Source organism: Phycodurus eques, chromosome 8, assembly GCF_024500275.1.
Source record: "Phycodurus eques isolate BA_2022a chromosome 8, UOR_Pequ_1.1, whole genome shotgun sequence".
NCBI lineage: Eukaryota > Metazoa > Chordata > Actinopteri > Syngnathiformes > Syngnathidae > Phycodurus > Phycodurus eques.
In genome coordinates, this window is record NC_084532.1 from 24,913,579 (window position 1) to 24,939,398 (window position 25,820).

The 25,820-nt window shown below is 39.6% G+C and overlaps 3 protein-coding genes across 4 annotated transcripts; 1 reads left to right on the plus strand and 2 right to left on the minus strand.

Moving 5' to 3' along the window:
* Positions 1-338: 338 nt before the first annotated feature.
* plekhb2 (pleckstrin homology domain containing, family B (evectins) member 2) lies at positions 339-6,441 on the plus strand. The gene is made up of 8 exons (XM_061683251.1): positions 339-521; positions 1,213-1,260; positions 1,780-1,932; positions 2,015-2,117; positions 2,738-2,777; positions 3,084-3,170; positions 3,266-3,380; positions 4,382-6,441. Exons 2-8 carry the CDS (start codon positions 1,224-1,226, stop codon positions 4,516-4,518), a joined length of 672 nt encoding a protein of 223 aa, XP_061539235.1. The 5' UTR covers positions 339-521; positions 1,213-1,223; the 3' UTR covers positions 4,519-6,441.
* A 738-nt stretch (positions 6,442-7,179) lies between these two features.
* Positions 7,180-15,342, minus strand: LOC133406035 (vacuolar protein sorting-associated protein 4B-like). The gene is made up of 11 exons (XM_061683248.1): positions 14,550-15,342; positions 13,737-13,848; positions 13,288-13,435; positions 12,001-12,059; positions 11,801-11,920; positions 11,091-11,247; positions 10,863-11,011; positions 10,478-10,559; positions 9,407-9,626; positions 8,780-8,920; positions 7,180-7,747 (listed from the first exon to the last, which is right to left on the minus strand). The coding sequence occupies exons 1-11, from the start codon at positions 14,568-14,570 to the stop codon at positions 7,646-7,648; spliced, it is 1,311 nt and encodes a 436-aa protein (XP_061539232.1). The 5' UTR covers positions 14,571-15,342; the 3' UTR covers positions 7,180-7,645.
* Positions 15,343-18,471: 3,129 nt separating this feature from the next.
* Positions 18,472-24,493, minus strand: ankrd29 (ankyrin repeat domain 29). Of its 2 annotated transcripts, XM_061683249.1 has the most exons (10): positions 24,376-24,493; positions 24,030-24,140; positions 22,707-22,805; positions 21,844-21,942; positions 21,668-21,766; positions 20,490-20,588; positions 20,317-20,415; positions 19,820-19,915; positions 19,126-19,224; positions 18,472-19,045 (listed from the first exon to the last, which is right to left on the minus strand). In XM_061683249.1, exons 1-10 carry the CDS (start codon positions 24,385-24,387, stop codon positions 18,923-18,925), a joined length of 936 nt encoding a protein of 311 aa, XP_061539233.1. In that variant the 5' UTR covers positions 24,388-24,493; the 3' UTR covers positions 18,472-18,922. The 2 variants fall into 2 exon arrangements, with proteins under 2 accessions (XP_061539233.1, XP_061539234.1); XM_061683250.1 differs by lacking the exon at positions 24,376-24,493 and having other exon boundaries at positions 22,707-23,222; positions 24,030-24,060.
* Positions 24,494-25,820: the final 1,327 nt, after the last annotated feature.

Genomic DNA, 25,820 nt, shown 5'->3' on the forward strand with positions numbered 1-25,820 from the left:
TTTATACATATATTTTCCATTAAACCATTAAGTATTCACCACTTTATTTGAACAAACTTGTTATGATTCGGGTGCGAAGACTTCCACGTGACTACTTTAGGAAACAAGTTGAATAAAACGAGCACACCCTCATTTTTTGCTCGCACTTTCCAAAAACTGTCAGCTGATAGCTTTACGTCATCGAGAACGAATATTCCAGCGCAAAAAAAAAAAAAACCGAGGCCAAAGATCCTCTATGAGTAAGATGTAATTTTTGTTTCACACAAAAAATTTAACTCACATAGTTCTATCACGACGACTTAATCCTTTATGTTGTGAGCGTTTAACTCTCAATTAGCCCACATAGCCGACAATTTTAAAGCCTCGCTGGAAGTTTCGTTGCAAAATTTGCTAAACAATTTGGCTCACGTTTTTCGTCCGGAGAAGGTCATCTTGTCAATTATTTTGAAAAACCATCTCACTTCCGCTTTTAGGTTTCAAGTTGAAGCCTTCATAATATTTCCACAGCTACAACAAACCAGGCAAGTGGGACTTTTTATTCATAAATAACGACACATTTTGAAGACTTTAATATACATTCGGGTGGTTTTAAACGCTTATATGCGTATAGGGTCAAACAAATGTGAGCTAAGATATAGTGGTGTCGTCATGGCTGCCTTTAAACTGCTTTCATTTTGAGTGAGCGAAGCAGTTTTAGTGGTTAAAACCCGTTTAGTATTAGTGTTTGTACCAGTGAGTTGATAACAGAAGAGATAGGATTTTGTTACAGCGTACACATGAGTTGTGTAAAGGCTGTTGCAGTGGTCACAAGGTTTGTTTGGACACACCACGCCCGCCATCACGTCCACACGGACTGACTCAGTGTTTCTCAACTTTTATATTAAGCCACATGCAGTATTTTGTATTAGAAAAACTCACAAATAAAAACATGGATACAATACTGTAACACTGGTTAATTGGCATCAAGTGGAAGAGCTTTTAATTGCTCTGCCTGTCACTATACGTCACTTGCATAGATGGATGACCAGAGACTTTATTTTTGGGGATAAATTAAGTGAAAGTGGACAATTTCTTTGTACTGACTGACTGTCTCTCTCTCTCTCTCTCTCTCTCTCTCTCTCTTTCTCTCTCTCTCTCTCTCTCTCTCTGTCTCTGTATCTGTCTCTCTGTCTCTGTCTCTCTCTCTCTGTCTCTGTGTTTTTTTTCGTTCAGGTGCTGCCAACATGGCTATGGTGAAGAGTGGCTGGCTCCACAGGCAAAGTGAGTAACATGAAGGAATAAAGTCTTGTGGTGGTGTCTGACGCAGAGGTGGAAAAAGTACTCAACATTGTGTACTTAAGTAGAAGTACAGATAACGATGCAATTATTTTTGTTAAAGTAAAAAAGTTAAAAAAGTCCAAACTCTGAAAGTTACTGAAGAACAAAAGTAAACATTAAATGTAACTGTTAACTCATTCACTGCCATTGACGGCTGTTGAATTCAAATGTCCGTGTTAACATGGAGGCCTGGCAGTGATCAATCATATACAACACCAGATTTGTTAACTTGGTACAATCGAAAAAAAGAACTCTACAAACCAAATAGTCCCTCTGTCCTTAAATTGTGTATTGCTCGTTCGTACTGAGAAGAAACAAATTCATTGGACGCAGCTTTGCTTCTAAATATATCTTCTGGAATTCTGAGCTGACAACATGGACTGCATAAGCAAAACAAAGCAGCACAACAAAAGTGCTAAATTTAATGCTAAGTTCCGACCAATGGTCTGACCTCCTCGACAGGTACCATACTGCGGCGCTGGAAGAGGAACTGGTTTGACTTGTGGTCGGACGGACGCCTGGTCTTCTATAACGACCAGCAGCGCCGGGACATGGAGGACGACATTCACATGAGGGTGGACTGCATCAACATCCGCGGTTGCGCCACGTGTCAAGGTGCCGTTTCGTTTAACTCAGGGGATGTCTCGGCAATGATGTTTTTAGTTCATGACATCTCTTTTCTGTGTCGATACCGCAGAGTTGAACCCTCCGGACGGGAAGACGCGCGACGCTTTGCTGCAGATCGTGTGCAGGGACGGAAGGGTTATCAGCCTCTGTGCGGACAGTGCAGATGATGCGCTGTAAGACATTTTTGATATTGTGTCCTTTTTTTGGGTAACATTATGACGTCACCTTGTACCTTGGATTTTCAGTTGACGGTTCAGTTCAGATTAAGAACATTAAGGGAGCAAAATGCACAATGTTAAAGTGCTTTTATTTTGTGTAACCGGGAACACTTTTGACGACATTTAAAACGAAACTGCTACCAGTAAATTGTCCAATAAACAAACAGTTGTCAATAAATATTTAATAATATATTGCAACATAATTTTTTTTATTTTTAGGAAAGTGTGACACTAGTAGTTTGTCTTCTTTTTAGGAAAGTACAATGTCAATACTTCCTTTTTTTTTAAAAAAACCTTGGCTCCATCTGTGCACCACGTTCATGCGATTCAGTTTTAAATGAGTTAACAAGTTTGATAGACTTACTGCTAAAATCATGTCGCTAGCATGCCATCCGCCAGCCAGAACCGTATTGTTTGTTTACGGAGCAGACGTGGTTAGAGTGCAAGGCAGTTAACCTGTTTCGTGTGGGAACTCGATACACCTCCGTATCCTACCGTAAAATCTGAATATGAATACAGTACTTTTTATGCTAAGGTGATTATGGTTTGAAAATGGCCTCTACTCTTTATCGCAGGGCATGGACCATGGCACTGCAGGATGCCAGAATTAATACGGTGAGATTCTGCTATGGTTTTTGTATATTTCTGTAGATATTTGGTGTGTATATTTTTTTTTAGTGATCCCCTGATCATCATGGGAGTTGCCTTCCAGACCATTCATCATATTTAAGCGCACACAAAAAAAATATATTTTTTAACAGAAAACTATGGAGGGAGCACTATATACTGTAGCTGGGGATTACTCCAAATGCCAGTCAAGCTGAAAACATTTGATGGACAGATCCTGTCTAAATTGGATAAGACATAATTTATCCGCCTTTGCCTTTAGCTGACGTTCCTGGTTTTGTTTGAATTCTTTAGATGGTCGCAACTCCTCAGGTGGGCTTCACGCCGGAGGTGATGGACCCCGCTCCACCGCCATACTCAGAATACGCCACCCCACCCCAGGTAAAGACACAAATTTAAGTTGTTAAATGATCACATTATACGCAGGTGCTTGCAAGAGCTCTCATGGTCTTTTTTTGTTTTTTTTTTTGGGTCAGTTCTACACTCAGGGCCAGTACGGAGATTATGTTGCACCTTCTCCGCAAGCGACACAGATCGTCTATGCTGCCGACGGGCAGCCCTATGCCGTCGCATACCCTTATCAGTACCCAGGTAAGGCACTTTTTAGTACTTAACACATGGAGTGACGTATGAGAAGTGCAGTCCGCTAAAATGGATCAAGGAGCTCTTAATGTTTTCATAAGAAGTCCCAGGCGTGAAGGGAAAACTGTTAAAATGTGGCCAGGATTTCTTTATTTATCTAACCTTTTTCTATCCTTGTAAGGCAATTGAGAACAGATTCTCATTTGCAATGCTGACCTTAGCAAAATATCGGCATACCGTATGCGCAAAATGTTAATTTGTTGACACAAAATGCTCATTTGTAGCCAGACCCCCCAAAAAATGCCGCCATGTGCAGCCGCACATATTGCACATGCCAGGAAGTGCATTGCTTCGGCTTATTCAGGGTTGGGTCCACTTTGTCCAACTCGTACGGGGATGTATAATAAAATAATCATCAACAATAACATACTAAATGATTAAACAAAAAAAAAATATATTCTAAGCATTTTTCTTACAAATTTTACATTTATTACACTTGATAAAACCAGTTCATTTCTTTAAATTCTTTTTATAGATAGACAATATGGTGCTATTTTTCTTGCTTAAAAACATAAACATGTTAGTGTGTTGTTGGGGGTCGCAACATATTAATGGCATTTCAATTATTTCAGTGGGGAAAATTGATTTGCTAGAGTAAATAGATTTTTAAGGGGGGGGAAATTGCTTGGTCAAGTAACAAATCAAACTCATGAGTCCAGATACCGCTGTATTTGGATAAAAGGTGATTTGTGTTTATTTTGATTAAGAGGGGCTATTTACATTATTAATAGATTTCAAAGGATGATAGCTCATGTTTAGACACCTTCTATTGTGCCCTAAGGAAAATTATATTTTGGGGCCCCCTACTTATGCCAATATTATTTATTGATCATTCGTACACCCACTATAAAACATATTCTGAGTGATAAAGCGCTAATAGTGGACATGTTCTACAAAAAAATCTGTGGTAATTATTTTGAACCGGTGGTTGCTGTTGTCCTCCCTCATAGGTGGCTACACCGCGCCCGGCGTCAACCACGTGGTGATCCAGGAGCGCCAGCGCGACAACGGCGGGGACGTGGCCATGGGCATGCTGGCGGGAGCGGCGACGGGTCTGGCGCTGGGCTCGCTCTTCTCCGTCTTTTAAGTAGTTTGTGCGTTGGCGTTTGTCTACGAGAGCAAATATCGCTTCCTGTCCACTCCACACGTTTATGCAGCAATCTGCTTCCTCTCTGCCTACGACGCGTTCAGGACGGTCCTGAAATATTCAATTAACTTCCGCACTTTCCTCAAAGCTTTCAGACATCACGATGCTGGTTGATTTCTATGCATCCATTTTCTGTAACGTTTTCCCCATGAGGATGGCACCTGAGCTGGTGTCCGTCCAAGGCCGGAAAGTAGTCACGGCGCTTCACTTTTTCCACATTTATTTATGTCCAGTGTGAAGCCCAGCATGTTCGCGGTTCGGCATTCAAGAATTCGCAGATTTTTGGAGGGAACCTATTCCTCGTTATTCGCTGAAAAACTTAATTATGTGCCCAAGGAAGTAAAATATGTTCAGGTTAGTTGAGAAATTTCATTTCAATATAAGTGTTGTGGCACCATCTTGTGGCATCATTGCTGATTTTTTGCTGTTCACGGTGTGATTCCTATACATGTGATGTCTTTGTTTGTTTGTTTTTTTTTTTTAATACATTTGTTAAAACAAACTAATCCCTTTTGAAATACGGCTAACAAAACAAAATGTGGAAAAGGCAAAGAGCTGTGAATACTTTGCAGATGCACTGAACACCGTGGACTGGCTGATGAAGAAATCCACGCAGAACATGCAAACTCCAGAAATTCGAACCAGGAACCTTTTGACGGTGAGGCAGAAGCGTTAACCACTTAATCATTATGATTTCATTTCTTCTTCATCAGCATTTTTTAGTGAACGATAGATACATCGCTTTATCATTGGACAGCACAGCGATGCATGCGGCTATCACCTCTGCCTCAGTCAGAGGTTCTGGGTTCGAATCTCTGCTTCAATAATTTCAGGAGTCTTCAATTAACCTCACATGTCTTTGGAATGGGAGGAAGCATGGGTACCCAGAGAAAACCCACGCGAATGAATCTGGTCAAACGCTCTCTATCGTGAAGCCTTTAGGAACATTTTAACATTCTTGTATTGACATAAATTAACTGTACTTCTCACATTGTGCTGGTTATCGGCACCCCCCCCCCCCCCCACCATCACTGGTATCCTGATGTGGTGGCATGACGAAAAAGAAAAAGAAAAAAGTCACTTATTACTTCACTGGCTTTGATGGGTGTTGAATTCAAATATCCATGTTAACATGGAGGCCTGGCTGTGATCAACTGTAAATTGTACCACTTTTAGGGTTACTGTACGTTGATCTTAAGAGCCATATATTTTTTTGTTTGTTTTCTACTGTGTCGTTCGTTATATGTTGGATTTTTTTTTCACATTTTTTGTTTGTAAAACATGGTACACCATTTGATTTGGAATGTGGTCATATGACAACGTTAGCTCTTCTCGATCAACTAGCTCAAATTCACGTAATCTGTTAGGTACACCAGCTACACTCCTCATTTACCTTTCATCCAAAGAAAGAAAAGTTTCTCGATAGGCTGGTCTGCAGTCTTCTACGTCCATGCCTTTCTAATTTCCTCATGTATTATTAGTTGCGTCTTCCCTTTTTCACAAAGAAAACAGAAGTTAAATGTGATCGTTTTGTTTCATACTGGCAGCTCCTATATGGTGTGTTTCATTACATTTCATTGAGCTGATTTTGTTTGTGTGGAGATCCAGTTACATTTCTGTTCATTTTATTATACAGTATACTAATACATTAATTTATATCATTTCAGCTCAGTCTGACATGACTTTGTTCTCAGTAAAAATTAAGTTAATTTATAGCACTAACGGAAGCAATGTGTGAAACTCGATGTTATTTCCTAGCAAAGATGTCAAGCTAAATGTACTTAATTATAAATAACCCCACATTTAAATGTATAACTGTTTAGCTGAGAGATGTATTTTAACAAATAAATATTCACAATATCATGAATGAGTGTTTATGAGACGTGTTCACACAACACAATTGTAAGATACAGCAAAAGCGCAAAATTAAAAAAATATATATTTGGGTGGGTTTTGGGCTATTGCAAGCTTATTTTGGCACTTTACTGCCACTTGTTGGTATCATAAGTATCTGGAAACAAAATCTGGAGAAAAACAATTATCAAAACATGGACTCTCAGTGTTCCTACACTCAAGGCAAATCTGAAAAATAAGAAATATTCATTAAATAACTGCAATTTTTTTATTATAGAAGCACCTTTTTTTAAAACACCTAACCACTTATGAGGTTCATAAGAAGGGTACACACATTCGTTTACCTTCTTGACCAAGTTTTGTGTCAGGGTCATATTTGGAAAAAATATTACATGTTTGTGACTACACTTATTTTTTTTTATATATACCTCAGATTGTGTTTGCGTAAGCACATTAAGGACTACAGTCCTGTTTTTGTTTTAATTGCTCAATGAAAAAGACCAACAATTCTTTGTCAACATATTGGGGGGGGGGGGAACTACGAAATAATTAATTGTTGGAATACTGACCTAAACTTTGAACTAGTTCGTAAATAAACTCCAAACAAGCATTCACACGCACATTTGCACCTGTGTACAAATTAGTGTCTTCAATGGCTCTAACACGCATGCCTTAGGAATGTGGGAAGAATGAATGACCCCACATTGGAATTTCTGACTTATGCGAGTGAAGAATTAATTAAATGTATTCACAGTATAATGAATTGACTATATTTATTTCAGACTTTTGTTCTCAGAACACATTTCTAGGATATAACAAAAGTGCAAAACTAGAGAATATTTGGGTACGTTTTTAAATATTGGAAAATCATTTTGGCACAGTACCCCCAATTGTTTGCATCATAAGTCATTGCAAACACACACACAAAAAAGAAAAAAATCTGTCATCAAAACATGAACTCCCTATGTTCCCGCAGTCAAGGCACATTTTCATTAAATAATTGTTACAGAAGCAATTAAAAATTTGTAATAATCAAGGTATCATATTCTGGGTTCTTGGAAAACTGGAAAACTGAACGCCACAATAAAAACAAGATGGGAAATAAATATGAACGATAAAGCGCATCAATGTAAACATGATCAGTGATTGCAGTATAATAAGATCTTCATATAACGTGTGTTTGACCTGTCGATTGGTTGACATTGATGAGTTTTCACCCCTCTTGACCAAAATCCTCTGTAAACTTGGTCAGCTTGTGCAGGTCGTCCTCGTTGACGGTGGGCTTGGTGTTGGACAGCGACCGCAGCATGTCGCCCTGCCGGGGGAAGCGCAGTAAACATTAGAGGAACGCCCCAAATACTAATTGAGCCGGCAAAGCAAAAATTGAGTTTGTGGCCTTCAATTTATGACACTAATACTGATTATTAATCATTTATTGTTGTACTGCTTGGTTTATAATGAGTTAAATAAATAAATAAAATAACTTTCGCCCAATATCATAGCTGCTTAAGTGATATTTTAACATTTTAACATTTAACAAACAAGAACAAAAAATTTTTAGTGAGTACTTTTTATTTTTTTTTTATTTTTTATTTTTTAATTAATTTGGTAACAGTCAGTTAAAAATTACTTAGGCCAGTGGTTTCAAACTCATTTTAGTTCACAGGCCACATTCACCCCAATTTGATCTCAAGTGGGCCGGACCATCATATATGTGGCTTAAAAATCCACAAGTAACAATTATTCACATTTTTTTCCCATTGTACTTTCGGAAAATATTCATACGGTATTTATTGATACTTATCGGGTTGCAAATTTTGGTGAAAATCATATAATCGGAAATTTTTAACAAAAACGATTTCAACAGTATAACGAATCAGTGAGTGTGCGCCATTCAGTGTGCATCCTTTGTAAATGTATACATACAAATACAAGTTGTGTCAGTACATGAGAAAACGAAATAAAAAGTTTCCACCAAACCAACCGCTTGTGAGTGACATTTTTGTAATATCCAATGTCTTAAAATATTTCTCCAGGACGTATTTATTTTCACAGAACTGCAGTGCGAAGGTGGCACAGCATTTTATATTGGTGTGCTCCTGACATTTGGCATCTATTGGCCTTCTCAAGCGGATCAGTCATTTAAGAGACGGCAGTGCGCCCTCCAGTGGACAAAATATGCAAAAGCTGCTTTTATTAAAAAATAGTGAATGTGTTCTCAATCCCCACAGGCCAGTTTTGGCCCGCGGGCCGTGTGTTTGACACCACTGACTTTGGCAATCAAAAAAAAAAAAAAAAAAAAAAGACATCCAATTGTTCATGCTCATTATCACGCAGCAATCGTTACCATGGAGACAACGGGCTCGAGAAGCTTTTCCCCGGGGACGTCCATCCACGTTATGGCCACAGCGCCGGGGTCGCCCGGAGAGCACGGCGTGAGCAGGTCGTCCAAGATGACGTCTGGCTTGTTCCATGACGAGCCGCGAACCTGGACGAGTGCATGCGGGCGGACAGCAGGAGTGAAACCGTGTGTGTGTAAAAGCAATACTGTCTAAGTTTCAAGTTTATTGAGACACCCAATCGTCTTCACTTTCTTCCTGGGGTCCCAATTCAAACAAAACATTGAAATTTATATAAATACAACAAATCAACAAAAATGGAAAGCTAAGACAATACATTTCCATTAAATAAATAAACGTAAGAAATTCATTGGATTACAATACAGCTTACATTTTGGTAGTCAATTTGCTAAATAAATTGGAATTTCTACTAATTATGGCTTGTTTTAACTTCTTTTTGAATCGCCATTTATTATCTATCCTGATTATTTTTGTCAGTATTTTATTTCAATATGTTACTGCTCTATATAAGAACTGAGATAATCACAATTACTACCATTTCTTTTTTATGGCAAAAGGGAAGCGTTTATTAGAGGGACGGGCCACTATTTGAGGAAATGAGCACACGGCTTCACCTTTTTGAAGTGGGTGGCCGACTGCACCTTCCTGACGGGCTGCATGAGGGCGTCCCTGACGATGATGCTGATGTCGGCCCCCGAGTAGCCCTCCGTCTTTTTCCCCAGCGTGACGAAGTCGGCCTCCGTCAGCTCGTTGGCCGTGGAGCCCAAGTGCAGCTTGAACATGAAGGAGCGGGCCGGCTGTTCCGGCAGGGGGATGTAGATGCGCTTTTCAAACCTAAAAAAAAAAAAAAGCATATTAATTAAAATAAATACCGTAATTTCTCGTGTATAATGCGCACCCGTGTATAATACACACCCCCAAAGTTGACCTCAAAATTCTGGAAAACCCTTCTACCATTTTTACAATGCATGATTTTGTTTCTACCCATATGATCAAAACATGAAGAATTAGATGTATTTTGTTAGGTTTTTTTTCAAATAATTATTCTGAAGTTAAGCACTTTATTTTAACACGTAACACTTTCTTTTTTATTTACTTGCTCTTATTTTGAAATTCACAGCCCTACTTTTATTTAGTAAATGAGAAAACACACAGTTGTGCTCATATGTTGGATTACCCAGGCAGAATTTCTAAGATGGGTACAATTCTTTAAAGAAAACATGAAGGGCCAGGCAAAACATTTAATTTTATCTTAATGGGATTCAAATTTAACTGTCAAGCATTTCAGAAAAGCATCATCATAAAACAAACCATAAGCATGAATAAATTAATGATGGTTGTTGTAAGTTATCAGTTGTATTTAAAAACACAATATTCCACAAATTCTGCCAGGGAATGTAAACTTACATATATATACGGTACATATATGCTGTCATACGTACCCCTGTCATGGAATGAAAGTGTAGGCTACACCTTTCTCATAACCTCTAGGTGGGGGTGACATATTGGAATTAAAGTGTACAGCTTTTTCATAACCTCTAGATGGCGGCATACATTTATAAAATGTGAAAGTTTTTCAATTTCCTCTTATACTTATGTGTAATGCGCACTATTGAAATTTTCTTTGGGGGGGGGGGAAATCACAATCTTAGCCCCGCTGAAACACAACTAGAAGGGTTACCAACCTTCTCCTGATGGCTGAGTCCAAAGTCCACGGTATATTTGTTGCTCCCAGGACAAGGATTCCCTCATTATCATTCCCGACACCTGCAAGGAGGAAAGTCTTTACACAGAGGAACAAACAGCATCTTAATTATGCATTAATAAGACTCATACCATATATCCCCATTTAAATGAATGGAAATGCTAGTAATCTGTTTCAGCTTCTCCTCCCAAAAAACAAAACATGTTGTGTTTGTTTTTTAATAAGGAAAAATAGCACTCTATAATAGAATCACAGATTTACATATGTGTATGTTGCACTCTAGTTTTTGAGAGTGGAAAAGCACCAATAGGAGGAAGAACCATGGCGAGCGGAGGAGATACAGTTATCAGGGTCTTTGTTCTCACCCTGCATCTGGACCAGGAACTCGGTCTTGATCCTGCGCGCCGCTTCGCTCTCGTTCTCGCTGCGGGAGCCACAGAGCGAGTCGATCTCGTCGATGAAGATGATGGAGGGTTTGTGTTCTCTGGCCAGCGAGAATAGGTTCTTCACCAACCTACGAGGAACAACCACTTTGCTGTTTCCATGCATTACCGGTAATCGTGGAAAAAATAAAAAATAGAAGGCGGTCTAACTTTTCACTCTCGCCCAGCCACTTGGATACCAGGTCCGAGGAGGAGATTGAGAAGAAGGTGGAGTTGCCGGCCTCCGTGGCGACCGCCTTGGCCAGGTAGGACTTTCCGGTTCCCGGCGGGCCAAACAGGAGAATCCCACGCCATGGCGTTCTCTTTCCTGCACCAACATCATACTAGATAAGGATCTGAATATACAGTGGATCCCCGCTATTCACGGATGATATGGACCGAATATCAAAACTCTGCATATCATTGACAGCCATTAGAATTGTATTGAAAAAAAATAAAATTAAACTCACAAAACGCTTGAAAAAGCGATAATAACTGTCGATGAGTGTTTTTGTTTTAAAAAATAATAAAAAGAAATGAAAAAGGGGATTTATTTATTTATTTATTTTTACTTTGAAAAAGAATCTGCAAATAGGTGAATTGGCAGGTTCCAAACAGCGAGGATGCAGGGGTCCACTGTGCAGCAAGTTCAGCCCACATTTTCAGGGAAAATTACACTGCAAAATTCAAACAAAGTGTCTCTCGTTACCTCAGTGGGCATCTAAAGGAAGAATTTGGGTCTTTTTTATGTGATGCCGCCACAGTAGGATGGCTTTAAACATGTTATAAGAGTGGCTGTATTCAACTTTGTACGTTCGACTGGATCAAATTTTATTTATTTATTAGTTTTTTTTTTTGTTTGTTTGTTTTTTAAATCGTACCAGTGAAGAGATGAGGGAACTTGATAGGCAAGATGACAGCCTCCTTTAGGGCTTCTTTGGCTCCTTCCAAGCCGGCGACGTCGCTCCACTTAATGTTTGGCTTCTCCATCACGATGGCGCCTGTAACCAAAGCACTTTGTTGATGACAATTGAACACGTGCTTTTTTTTTTTTTTTTGCTTCTCATTTCACGTCATTCACCTGACAACTGATTTTGGAACTTCTTCTTCTCTGACTCTTCCCCTTCGTCACTTTCACTGCTGAAATGACAATTAGTGACAATTATTTAGTATGCCGTAGGAGTCATTTTTGTTGTTGTTGTTTGTTTGTTCCCACTTGATTTTGCTTACCGGTAGGTTCAATGTAATCCATGTACTACTGGATTGAATATGAACGCATGAAGACTACGATGATTGAGTGATTAAATTATATGAGTTTGGGGACGGTCACAATCTTATTGCTGAATGAACATTTTATTGTGGTGGAAATTGTGGGCGACCTCCACTTACACAGGATGTGATGATGTCGCCAGAAGAAACGCACGTGGAGGCAAAGGAGACAGGATAAAAGAAGAACGCAAGACGACGTTCTTTAGTAGTCTTCGCCAGAACATGCTGGAGACTTTATGCTCGAGACTTAATTTTTAATTTTTGCTACAGCTGATTGATATTTTAGCAATTGTCGTTTTAGTTAATAAATTGATGACAGTGAATCCGAAATCTAACCAGGCATGGAAGTCATTATTGGACTACATGCCTGTGCGTCGGAGAAATGGATACTCACGTTCAAGTATACAATTGTCACTGTCAGCCCAATTTTATAATTAATATGAACTTGCATTGAGCACCTACAAAAACACAAAACGACATTCAGTTTTGGGTGGAATTTCAGAAGAACCCTAAAATCCAAAATAACCTTGACACATGATCTTAACTTGATCTTCTCTAAACTTCCAACTGTTCAAATGTTTCAGTACTTTTTTGCACAACTTACTGCTCTCAAACAAGAAGCTGAATTGCAAAATTGTTTGATCAATGAATATGTTCACGCCTATGCTTTTCTGTGACTCTTCCAGTCTCCCTGTATCATTCCAAAATTAATTTGACCTATAACATCCACAACTCAATATAAAAAGTTTTTTGCCTTTCAACAGTGAAGATTCAAATCATTAAAATGGAACTCGGCACACACTCGCCACCATTTGAAGTACCTCTGATTAACCCCAAATAAAGTTCAGATGTTTTAGTGGGCTCTTGGTTTCATTTTTTTTTTTTTTTTTTTTTTTAACTTCACAATAACATGGCATTTAAACAGGGGTGTGTAGGCATTTATATCTACTCTAATGTGGTGAGATAAAAACAGTAAAGGTAAATATAAACAGAAACTGGCAACACAACTCAACACACATTCCACATTCGCGTTCCATTCGTTCGCTTTGAGGACATCGCAGGCGCAACACAAACATGGAAAGTGACTCATCGCGCTCACCCTTTGCCATTCGACTCCTTGACAGGTTTGGCGGGTGGCTCGTGCTCCTCCTTCTTCTTCAGGTACTCCTTCAGCTGCTCGGCTCGGTCCAGGTAGTCGGCGCACTTGCCTCGGATCATCCCGTTGGAGCGCTCGCCTTTGGTCTCATCTGCGGCGGGCACAAAGGGAGATGACGATTATGAGGGCGATGTGGACCGTGAAAAGAGAATAAAACTGTTAAAGATTATTGTGTGAATGCACACAATGAATGCCGAGATATTTTACAGATTTGCCTCCTCCTTCCACATTTCTTAACTTATTCTCATTTTCTACATTTCAACAATTCTGTAGATTCCACAGCATTTTAGCATAGTTCCGGCTCTTCAGCATTCAAGCTCCATTTTTCACAGAACTTGCACTATCTAGTTTTTACTGTATGAATAAGATAATGATGAGTATAAGTTGCTCACACTTGATGACGTGAAGAAAGTACTCCACGGCACTCTGATATAGCCGGAGTGCCTCTTCATAGTTTTTGGCTGAGTCCTCGTCGGCTGCTCTTTTGGCGAGATCGATGGCTTTCTGTCGAGATGTACATGACAAAACAGAAGTTAAAGAATGAAGTGGAAAGACGCCTGTAAAAATTGCACTGGATGTAAATCATAAAGGTAATTAGAGGCTAATGCTAAAATAACGTCATAAGCTACTGATTATTTTTAAACTGTTACTTAGGTACAATGTTTGTGTGACTTTTATGAGCAATACATTTTAATTAAGGTTGTTTTTTCCCCCCCCCCGATATTTTAGTGCAGTGTTCATGTTCAAACCGTGCATAACCTTATTGTGGCTTGCAACAATATTAAATATAGTTTTCAGGAATAAAACATGTCTTGTTTTTGATGAACACTTAGGTCTACGCTACTGTTATTTGTAATACATTAGGTTGGTCATAATGGTGTTACTTGAACAGCTAAGAATTTGTTGAGGTGGTACTTGATTGAAAAAGTTTGACTAAGAACCACTGACATAATAAACAAACGACAAAATGTGGCATGAGTTCACAATACAATTTCCCACCTGACAACCAATTTCTTTGTTTGTTGTTAATTCAGTTTAATTCAAGTGCATATGGTATTGTTGTGTGCTTTTCACAAGAGAGAGAAAAGCAATTTCAAAATATTTTGTAAAAAAAAACTAAAATAATAATAATAAATAATAACAGCTTTTAAAGCTGACGCTTTTCTTTCTTACCGTATTTCTTTTGAATAAAGTTTGTTACTCACATTCAAATTACCACCGGCCATTATGGTTGTGTCTTTCGAAGAAACTTAATCACCCAGTGTGTCCTTTGTCCCGATATTCTTGCTATTTTTTATTCCCCCCCCCCCCTCAATTTAAGACACTTTTACAATCGGTAAACGTCTTTCGCTTCCGCGTCGAAAAAACGTACCTGACACTTCCGCATTGGTCACGTGACAGTCTCTCCTCATGACGTAATAGAGAATGGCATTCGGGTACAAATTACATAATGAACATGAAAACAAAAACAGATATGAAGATTGAGAAGGAAACCAGAAAATACATGAGTACCACAAGCCAGATAAAATAATTTTAAAAATAATAATTATTATTATGCCGACAAAACATATTTCAGAGGTAGCTGATACTTTTTAAACTATTCAAATCCTTCATAAATGTAACAGTTTCTAGCCTTTTATTTCAAAACGATTATTTATTCTTTGTTTTTCTTGGAATGTATAAATCCAAAGTTTTCTTCGGAATTTGGAGCTTATCCGGGGAGAAAAGTGAACGAGCTTATAAAAGTATGTACAAAGTTCCACAAGTTTTAATAATCACATGAACCACTAACAGACCCACACTGTAAATATATATATATATATATATATATATATATGAAAAAAGTGATATACTGTCGAGCCTTATGAGTTTTTATTTTTTTTTTAGTTGGGAATGAGTCAGTGATTACCAACACAGTTTCTTCACTTTATTCTGCAGCTTCATTGACCGCACACTCGTTCGTCTCTTAACCTTGGGGCCGAAAACGGAATCTTATCACACACGCGCACTAACTGAATGGTTTCTCGCCAGCGTGTGTTCTTGTGTGTGCTGTTAAATTTGTCTTTTTTGCGAATCTTTTCCCACAAACCGAGCAGGCAAAAGGTTTTTCTCCCGTGTGTGTTCTGGTGTGTATCTTTAAATCGCCACTTTGCGTGAATCTTTTACCGCACACCGAGCAGGCAAAAGGTTTGTCTCCAGTGTGTGTTTTTGTGTGCTCTTTTAAATGTCCCTTTCTCGAGTACCTTTTATCGCAAACCGAGCAGGCAAAAGGTTTTTCACCGGTGTGTGTTTTTGCGTGTCTTTCTGAACTCCCCTTTGTTGTGAATCTTTTCCCACAAACTGAGCAGATAAACGGTTTTTCTCCTGTGTGTGTCCTCGTGTGCGTGGTTAAATTTGTCTTTAAAGAGAACCTTTTCCCACAAACTGTGCACGCAAAAGGCTTTTCTCCCGTGTGTGTTCTTGTGTGCGTTTTCAACAATGACTTTCTGTGAAAGGTTTTCCCACAGTAAGAACATTTGATGCATTTTTTGTCAGTGGTATCACCTTTCGAGTGTTCATCACCATCATCCTCATTAGACGAGTGTGAGGTTATGTCGTCGCTATCTGTGAGTGGAGCTAAAAGGCCGTCCGATTGTGATCCTTCACAGCTGTCTCCATCAGCTTCTTCACTCTTCACGATGACGACAGTCAACGGGAACTCCATTTCATCCTCCCGCTCTTCATCTTGAACGTGCGGCAGCTCCGGCTCGCCGTCTTTTTTAATGTCAGGCGAATGAGGCTCCTCTTCCTTCTTGACGAACTTTGGATGATGATTTTCTCTGCGGTCTGCAAGACACAAGAAGACAAGCAGCCAATAGTTTGCTAAATCAGAATCATCTTTATTTTGCCAAGTATGTCCAAAAAAAAAAACACAAGGTAAAGTCAAGATTCATGCTGTGACTTGAATGTTGTGTATTATTGTTTATACATTTTGATGGAAATGTTTACGACAGGGCGGCACGGTGGGCGACTGGTTAGAGCGTCAGCCTCACAGTTCTGAGGACCCGGGTTCAATCCCCGGTCCCGCCTGTGTGGAGGTTGCATGTTCTCCCCGTGCCTGCGTGGGTTTTCTCCGGGCACTCCGGTTTCCTCCCACATCCCAAAAAGATGCATTAATTGGACACTCGAAATTGCCCATAGGCATGACTGTGAGTGCGAATGGTTGTTTGTTTGTATGTGCTCTGTGATTGGCTGGCAACCAGTTCAGGGTGTACCCGGCCTCCTGCCCGATGACAGCTGAGATAGGCTCCAGCATGCCCGCGACCCTAGTGAGGAGAAGCGGCTCAGAAGATGGATGGATGTTTACGACAGGTGTGTCAATGGGTAAAATTGTACAGATTATATTAAATGTAAAAACAACAACAGCAACAAACGAAAACAAAAATGTGAATGTATGTTGGGGATTTTGATCAAAGTCAAGAAATAAACAGGATTCGCAATATGTGACTTACTACTGGTTACTAAACAAGTTAAAGTAGTGACCAAACCTGCTACGTGTAATAACTCATCAGGGTGCTTGATCACAGCGTTCACTCGTTGTCGTTCTGTCTCTTTTGTCCGAGAAATTTCCTCCTCGTACTGTTCTTCTTTCACACTTTTTGCACACATTGTCACACGACAATCACAACACTTTTACAGTCAATTAACTGAGAGATGTGTTTATAACTTGGCGTCTCTTTGTTAGCCGCTAGCAAGCTTTTGCTAAAGTCAGCTAAACTAGGCGGACAAGCTTTAACGTGCATTAAAACGAGTTTATCCGGACACGAATATTTAACGAATAATGTTTTAGTCCAGTAAAGTTGTGATGGATGCACTGTTGAAGCTTCGGTACGTCCAGTCCAGATTCAGGAAGAATTATATAGTGGAGCTCATAGATATGAACAATAGGTAAATAAAACACGCCGCCCCATTGAGCTGCGTGCCTATAGCGATGTCAAAGCTAGTAGGGGCAAGGTGTCGGGGCATTCGACGTTTGCGGACGGCACGAAAACCAAACTAAGGATTGCCTGCACATTGTGCTGCATACGGTTGCACACAAACCCGTAAAATCACAACAAGGGGATTTCACAGGTAAAAATAATGCTTTTACTTATAAAAAAATAAAAATAAATAAAAAAAATCTCAATAGGACGTTTTGATTGCCCTTACCAATGTGGCCGCCACGTAGGCACGTTGCTGAGCCGGTCAGCCACATCGCGTTGGTGTATCTAGTCTTCTCTAGGTGAATTGTGCTCAGGTAGATGGTATGCAGGAAAAAAAAAAAAAACGTAAATAAATTTTATTTAAAATAATAACATGAATGAATGAATTATAAATGATAAAAATATAATGCAATAAAATAGCTAATATAAATGTCTTAAATGTCAAATATGTTAAAAGTTGAACATGTTTTTAAAAATACTCATTCATGCTCATTTTAAGGTTGTATTATTGTAATTAATTTAATCTGTCTGTATATCTATATATCTAACCAACTAATTTTTGATTTAAAACGTTTGAAATGTTTATATAAACTGGTTTATTTTACTATATATTTTTTAGTCCATTCACAATAAATCCACCAAGAAAATGATAAACGAGATAAATGAATAAAAAATAAATACAAATTAATCAATCGTTTTATTCAATCAATTTTATAAACATATTGTCAAATTATATATATATTAATATTTTTATAGCAAAATAATAATTCATTATTATTTTAAAATGTTCTAATTTTAATTCACTTAATCATAATTAATGAACAAATTATGTAATTTGAATCTGACTTGTTTTTTTTAAACGGTTCATTTTTCTATTTTAGATTATTCACAATAAATCCACGAACAAACTATTTAACGAGATAAATCCAAATTTTAACGAAACATTTTATAGGAAATAGAAATTAATGCAGCTAAAACTGTTTATTTTAATAACAAAACAGTCATTCATGCTCATTTTAAAGTTGATCATTTTGAGTAATGTAATTAGGGTATAATTAATTAATCAATCATTTAATCAAATAAAAACGTTTGTCTATGTCATATTGTTTATGTTACAAACATTTTATTATTTACAGTAAAATATTGACAAATTTAATCAGACATGAATAAAACAATAAAAAGGAATAAATAAATTTTCATAAACTAATGACCAAATACTGACCAAAACATGTACAGTACTGCGTATCATTTTTTAAAATTCTGCTTTTATAACACCAATGATTGTTTTTGACATAACGTATTTAACTGTACACATGTGGCACTAGCGTAGCGTTACTGATAAAGCTCATTAACAACCCCGATGTAATTCATTTATGCAATTAATGTAACTATTTACATCCAATAATGTGCGCCACAGGTTGCATATCATAAAATTGACACTTTAATGCATGTATTAAAAAGGCAAATTAACAGTGTGAAAAATATGTAACTTATGAGAAAAACAACGGTGGCGAAGTTACATATTTGTGGCTGCGTGTTATTTGTGCTATTTAATAGAATTAAACAGCCATGACATCACACATGTACGAGTATATATTGTTATCGAGTGTAGATGTTTAGTGCAGGCAGACGCCAAGACAGGAACAGCGATTGTCATCTGCCGTCACGTTCAAGACTTTAGGATGCAGAACCCTCAAGATGCGTTGGCTTTTGGCGAGGTCGGCCGGGAGCTCGTTGTTCTGTAACAAACAGAAGACAAGAAGAGGAAGTGAAGTTGCCGTCACTCGTCACCTGCCTTTGATACTTTTTGTCTCTCGACCTCGTTGGCGAGCGCGGGGTCGGCGTTGGCGCCGAGGAGAAGCTGAACACTCTGGAGACTCCCGGCCACGACGGCAGCGTGGAGGGCCGTGGAGCCATTCTGCGGACGACACGCGTCAAATGCATATGCATAATACAAATTTATAGATGCACATTGGACTTACACTACTTACAGAAAGTTTGGAATGTTCACATTTCAGGTGAAATTTCAAGATGAAGCTAAAATGCAGTATAATCTTTCCAGGTCAACTTAATTTGACCTCAACTTTTTTGAATACACAGCCAAATGTTCAACATTATACTCCAAGCTCAGTGGGCATTTCCTGTTTGATTGATGGTGAGGTAACGTTGGTCTGTTGATCAGTTGTTAGGCCTCGTTTTCTTTTGTCTAATGACAAAATGTGAACAACATGGGAAAGAGGCCTGTTTAAATACCAATACTAATTGAACCAGGACATTTATTGGAAGAGACTGGAAGAGTCACAGAAAGGCAGAGAAGTGGACATCAAAGGGGAAAAAAAAGAGAAAAAAAACAGCTGGACATGTGCGTTCAAAGGTTTAGACAAGATCAAATGAAGTTCACCTGTAAATGTTCATCGTCCATCGTGAAATGTTCACCCCAAAACTCCAATATGTCCATCTTTTTTATGAGTACTCTAGTGTACTTTTGTGTTTGTTCCACGTGGTTGGTTTACCTTGAGGAGGCCGAGTGAAGGAGAAAACTTGAGGAGCTCCTCGATGACGCTGCTGTGTCCCTTCATGGCCGCTTTAAATAACGCCGTGGAGCCGTCCTTGTCACATCGCAAGCAGATCCGTGTCAAAAGAATGCTGCATATATTATGTTGCATATCATCAATTTATGCTATTATGATTTATTCATACTGATATTTGTCGCTTCATTCCCTACTGCCTATAAATAGTATTAGTGATCTGCACGTCACAAGCTGCCACGTACAATGCAGCTGACTATTCTTGCTGCTTTTCACATTCACCTATGCATATATAGTATGCATAGTTTAGTATTCGTTATTTTTCATGTATAGTTGTCATTCTACTGCTGATAGCTCAGCTGCTCATGGATTTTGTGAACGACAATGCTGCTGACTATTCTTGCTACTGTTCACATTGACTTTTGTGTCCTATTCTTATTGTAAAATAAAAAAAAATATACCGGCTATAAATATTAAAATACTTCTCTGTAGGCATCGCGATCTGCACCACGCAAGAGGAGCACTCGGACCGCGTCGCTGTGCCCCATCTGCGCTGCCATCCACAGGGGGGCAGTACCATCCTGCAAGAGAGATTATTTTGAGATCCGCGTAATTACGATAGTAAAGAGAGAGACAGAAAAGGCGTCGGTGGTACCTCTCTTGGCTGGTTCACCTTGGCGCCGGACGCCAGCAGCTGACGGATAACGGTCACGTGACCGCCCTGAGCTGCCAGGAAAAGAGGCGTGGCCCCGTCCTATGGCAAACAAACACCAAAGGAATTGAAAAGAATACTAGGCAAGACCTAAAAAGGCCAGACGACATGGAACTAGTGGTTCACACAACATTGTGTCGCGACCACGTATCAGAGTCTACTACTGAAACGCTAATTGTCGCCAGGCCCAGATTTCACACTAGGAGTGAAGTCAAGTTAAGAAATGACACAACTTCGCTCAGACAATTTTATTTTTTTTGTCTTGAGTTGCGAGCACTAATTGGAGTTAACCCCGCTAAACAAGCAGCAAAGAGTAAACAATTCTTCAAAGAAGAGGCAAAGTGCTTGCGTCAAGCTGTTTATTGTCAATTTGTCTGTTCAAACTTTAAACAAAAAATAATTCAACATTGTGTAACTAATTGAACTACATAACTTACAAATGTCCGCTAGCTTAATGCTAACACTCAATGCAAGACAGGCTAGGGAAACTAGCTTGTGGCGCAGCATTACATGAACACCGTCAATATAACAATACTCACGGGCATATATTCTATATCCTCTGCAAAAACTGACGAATTTTACTGTAGTTGACAGTCACTTAGTTGTAAAACTCTTCTACGTGTATTGTCTACATCTGTGTTGTATTGCCCCCTGGTGGCCAAGACATGTACACCAGAAGGAGAAGCATGAAATCATGATGCACAAGCAGTTTAATTTTTTAATATACGTAAACATGATTGACTGAATGATTTTAGAAAGCCCAATAATGCGCAGAGAGCAATTTTTCTAATTCAAAACATGTTACAAAATTTACTGGTGGTGTTTCCGTAGGAATGGAATGGATGTTGTTTAATCGAAAACAACATTCACATTCATTTCAATGGGGAAAGATGATTGGAGAAGTGTTTTGAGTTATAAATGTGGGCCTGGTGATAGAACGAATTAAACTGTACATTTGTGAGTAAACTGTGATATTGTGTTTTTTTGTTTTATTTCTACTTTTGGTGACATTTTTTGTTTGGTGGTGTGCCGTTAGATTTGTCTCATGTAAAATATGTGCCGTGGCTCGATAAATGTTGCGAATCAGACGGGCACCATTCCAGAGGCGTGACGGCGCTCACGTTCAGCTGGTCGTGGACGTCGGCGCCGTTCTTCAGCAGCGTCTCCGCCACGTTGGCGTGTCCGTGCTGGCACGCTGCGGTCAGCGCGGTGCCTCCTTCCTGCCGCGAGACAAAATGTCGCACACACGAGCGATGCGGCGACCAAGATATTTCAAACGATGATTTCCTACACGCACCTTCGTGTGGAATTCCGTGGAGGCGCCAAATTCAAAAAGGAGCTTGACGATGTCATTGTGACCTTGCTGGGAAGCCAGGAACAGAGCGGTAGAACCTGTCTGAAGAGAACAAAAAAAACAAAAAAAAACACTACAATATACAGTATATGAAAGTAGACCTAAAATGTAAAATGGATTTTAATTTTTTTTTTGGTTGTAGACAAATAGTCGAGTATGTGGAGTACCTGCCCACCTTAAAAGTGGGAAATTACACAACCAAGTAAATCTTTTTCCCAAATGTTGCCTGATTGTGACATAGAAATTGGGCTAATCTACATAACAATGACCCCACACAGTTTCTCCTCCCATTACTTGGCAAATAACCTGGTTGAAGATCGGCCATTTTTAAGCCACAGACTACACCGTCTGAAAAACAATGTCCAAGTCAAAAGGTAAGCAAAGCTGCATTGAGTTTTGTTAGAGTTGAAGTGCTGCCTCCATGAGTGAAAATAAGATCCATGAGCTTACTCTCTATACTCGCGTTTTTCTAAAACATCCTGCCACACCTCCACAAGTAGTATCTGTTTGCATCATCGCAACACCCGAGCCGAGCCATCCTCGGCACTAGTCCTGCTGTAGAGCAGTGGCTCATTTGCATAAAACAGGGCCACCGCGTCAAAACAGGCTAATTTCAGCAAAGCTTAAAAAACAAAGGGTCAAATGTGTACTGTAATTTTTTAACAAAAGCATGTTACAGATGTTTTTTAAAGCACCTGAGATCTGTCTTCAATTGTGGAAAAATTGCCTCATGTCTTCTTTCACTCAACATAATATGCAGTTGTACCAAATGCTACGGCCCACGCGTGCGTACGTTCCAATTATACCTCTCGCTGGTAGTTGATGTCGGCTCCCTGCATGACGAGCTCTTTGACGGAGTCTCCGTGGCCGCCGTAGGACGCAACCATCAGCGCCGTTGTACCACACTGAAAGGAAAGAGTCATCGTCGTGATACCAGCCATCCATCCATCCATTTTCTGAGCCGCTTCTCCTCACGAGGGTCGCGAGCGTGCTGGAGCCTATCCCAGCTGTCATCGGGCAGGAGGCGGGGTACACCCTGAACTGGTTGCCAGCCAATCGCAGGGCACATAGAAACAAACAACCATTCGCACTCACAGTCATGCCTACGGGTAATTTAGAGTCTCCAATTCATGCATGTTTTTGGGATGTGGGAGGAAACCGGAGTGCCCGGAGAAAACCCACGCAGGCACGGGGAGAACATGCAAACTCCACACAGGCGGGGCCGGGGATTGAACCCGGGTCCTCAGAACTGTGAGGCTGACGCTCTAACCAGTCTGCTCTAACCAGTATAGTCGACGTTTGGCTCGCGTCATTGGCTCGAACTGCTGCAAACAGAGAATCTCGTCAATGGCATTGGTGAAGTATAGATAAATAGACAAACAAATACAATGAATTAAAAAAAAACAATAGTGGAGTGGAATGCAACCATACCATTCCTGTGTGCAAGATAATTATAACAAATAATTTGAATGCAATGTAATTTAAATACAATTAAATACAATACAATAAAATCTCATTAAAGTAAATTGAATGCTGGATCGGAATAATCCACAATATTATTCTGGATATATATATATATATATATATATATATATTTTTTTTTTTTATTAAAATGCTGCTGGAGACCTAATATACAAACAAGGACTTCAATTGTTATTACTAAAACCAAAGCCACCAAAAAATAGAGGTGGGAAAAAATCTGCTTCTTCCAACATTTGTATTAAATGTAATAAAAATAGATTATTAACTATTATCAAAATGTAAGTGTCGTTTTGCATCCTGAATAATCTTAAACAAATGTCATGCGTGATTCTTGTAGCACCGCTTTTAAAAATTAGATTATATCATCAAGCCCATCCAAAAGGTCAAATAATACACATAAAATAGTATTATTATCATTTAAACATGCACTGTCACAAATAGCGAGTGAAGAATGAGTCTGCATCTCCGTCAGTATACACTAATGTACTATTTATTTGACCCGTTACACATTATTTTTTTTTTTTACAGGGTCAAAAAGGTATGTATTGTGACGTAAACAAAAGCAGAACCATTGTACTGCCAAAGGCCCATTTATGTACATTTTCTTTCTTTCTGAGGGTGTGTTTCTGCCTGATGACAGCTCATACTTTGTCCCTGCAGTCCGCATCCACTCGTCCGCTGTTGAGCAGCAGCTGGAGGAGAGCCACGTTCCCCTTGCGGGCCGCCCAGAACACTGCGTTGGCCAGCGGTGTGTCCTTCTGCAGGGACACGCACAAAAAAAGGAGAAAACATCATTTGTACGAGACGAGTGCAGCGCCTGTTAGATCTCAAGGAAATATTTGCACACAAGCGTGCACCCAGCCACCCACGTACAGTGGAGTTCAGCGTCATCACATGCAAGCAGCCAATCACGTTGCACATGACATGCGGTAGGACACAATATGGGAGGGCGCACATGATGCATATTTTCTTTTTTGTTGTGTGTGCGTTTACCTTGAAAGACATCCTGGCGTCTTCACGCGGTCATGTTTGTTGCTTCTGCTTCATTGTGAGCAGTGGGCTGTTGGCGTCCGCACAACAGCAGCAGCAGGCATGCGGCAGCAAGCGAGCCAAGGAGTAAACAAGGTCTGCATCCGCAGTGCCGCACACACGCGCGCGCGCGCAGTGATACACCATTTTAGCCACTGGGAGGCGCTGCTGACAGGCGAAACAATAACAAATAAAAACGCAACGCTTCAAACTGGGTTCCTCTCTCGCCACACGCGCACTGAACAAAAACAAAAAAAGACTTGGGAGCTACTGTACATGTGTTAGGGTGCCATTCCATTTCTCTTTAAAAGGGGCACATGCAGTGTTCCCCGCGACGCCGTGTTGTTTTTGCACTACAAGTATACTTGTGTGTTGTCTCTGTGTTGTGGGGACTACGGATGGAAATGAGTCGAGTGCTAAATGTGGCACTTTTACAGTTTAATCGTGTACTTTGGTACTTTGTGCTTTATTAAGCTCCATTGTCCAAATAAACGAGGAAAGACTGAAAGGTGGAGTGGGAAGAGAGTTACAGTTGCTGATGCACTTTCCAGATGTTTATTGAAGAACAGTAAAACACAACAACACAATGACAACACCCTTGCAGGAGCTGCTGTCGGCCACTGCTCACACCCAGACAATCACACGCAGGCTCGACGACTTCACAAGCCGTCCCATGAGGCCCCGCCTTTTAAAGGCACATGCATGTACACAGACACGATAGTGCGTACAGTATTTGCTGTACAGTTTATGCATGTAATTAGATTTTTTTCGGGTGCTCAAATATGTTTACAATGCATTTTAAAATTATTTCTATAAGTTTAGTTTTTTTAGGTTTTTTGTTTCCCCCCCCCCCCCCCCCCCAAAAAAAAAAAACACGAATGGGCCTTGAACATATCCCCCTCGAACAACCAACTTTTGTGTGGCTACATTTAAATCATACCACCGACACAGAGTTTCTCAACCCCAATGACTTGTCAGCTAAGCTGGGTGAAGATCCTCGGTTTTCAAGTATGTCAATGTATACGCTCCAAATAAAGGTGATCCAACCTTTTTTCACATGCTCTTTTCTCACTTTTTAAACTTGTCAGCCACTTCTACAATCATTATGGGAGGTGATTTTAACCTTCCGCTAAATCCCCTAATAAATCGCTCAAATCTCAAAAATAGTAATCAGCCACAATGCTCCAATGTACTACATTATACAATTCACCGAAAGCGACAGTCACCACAAATAGGATCACTTCACAAAGTTTTACATTACAAAGAGGTCCACTCTCACCAATGCTATTTGCAATATTTATCGAACCTCTTGCTGCCGCTATACGCCAGAATGCTAATATTAAAGGTATCTGCTCACGAGTGACAGAACACAAAATGAATCTATATGCTGATGATATTCTTCTTTACTT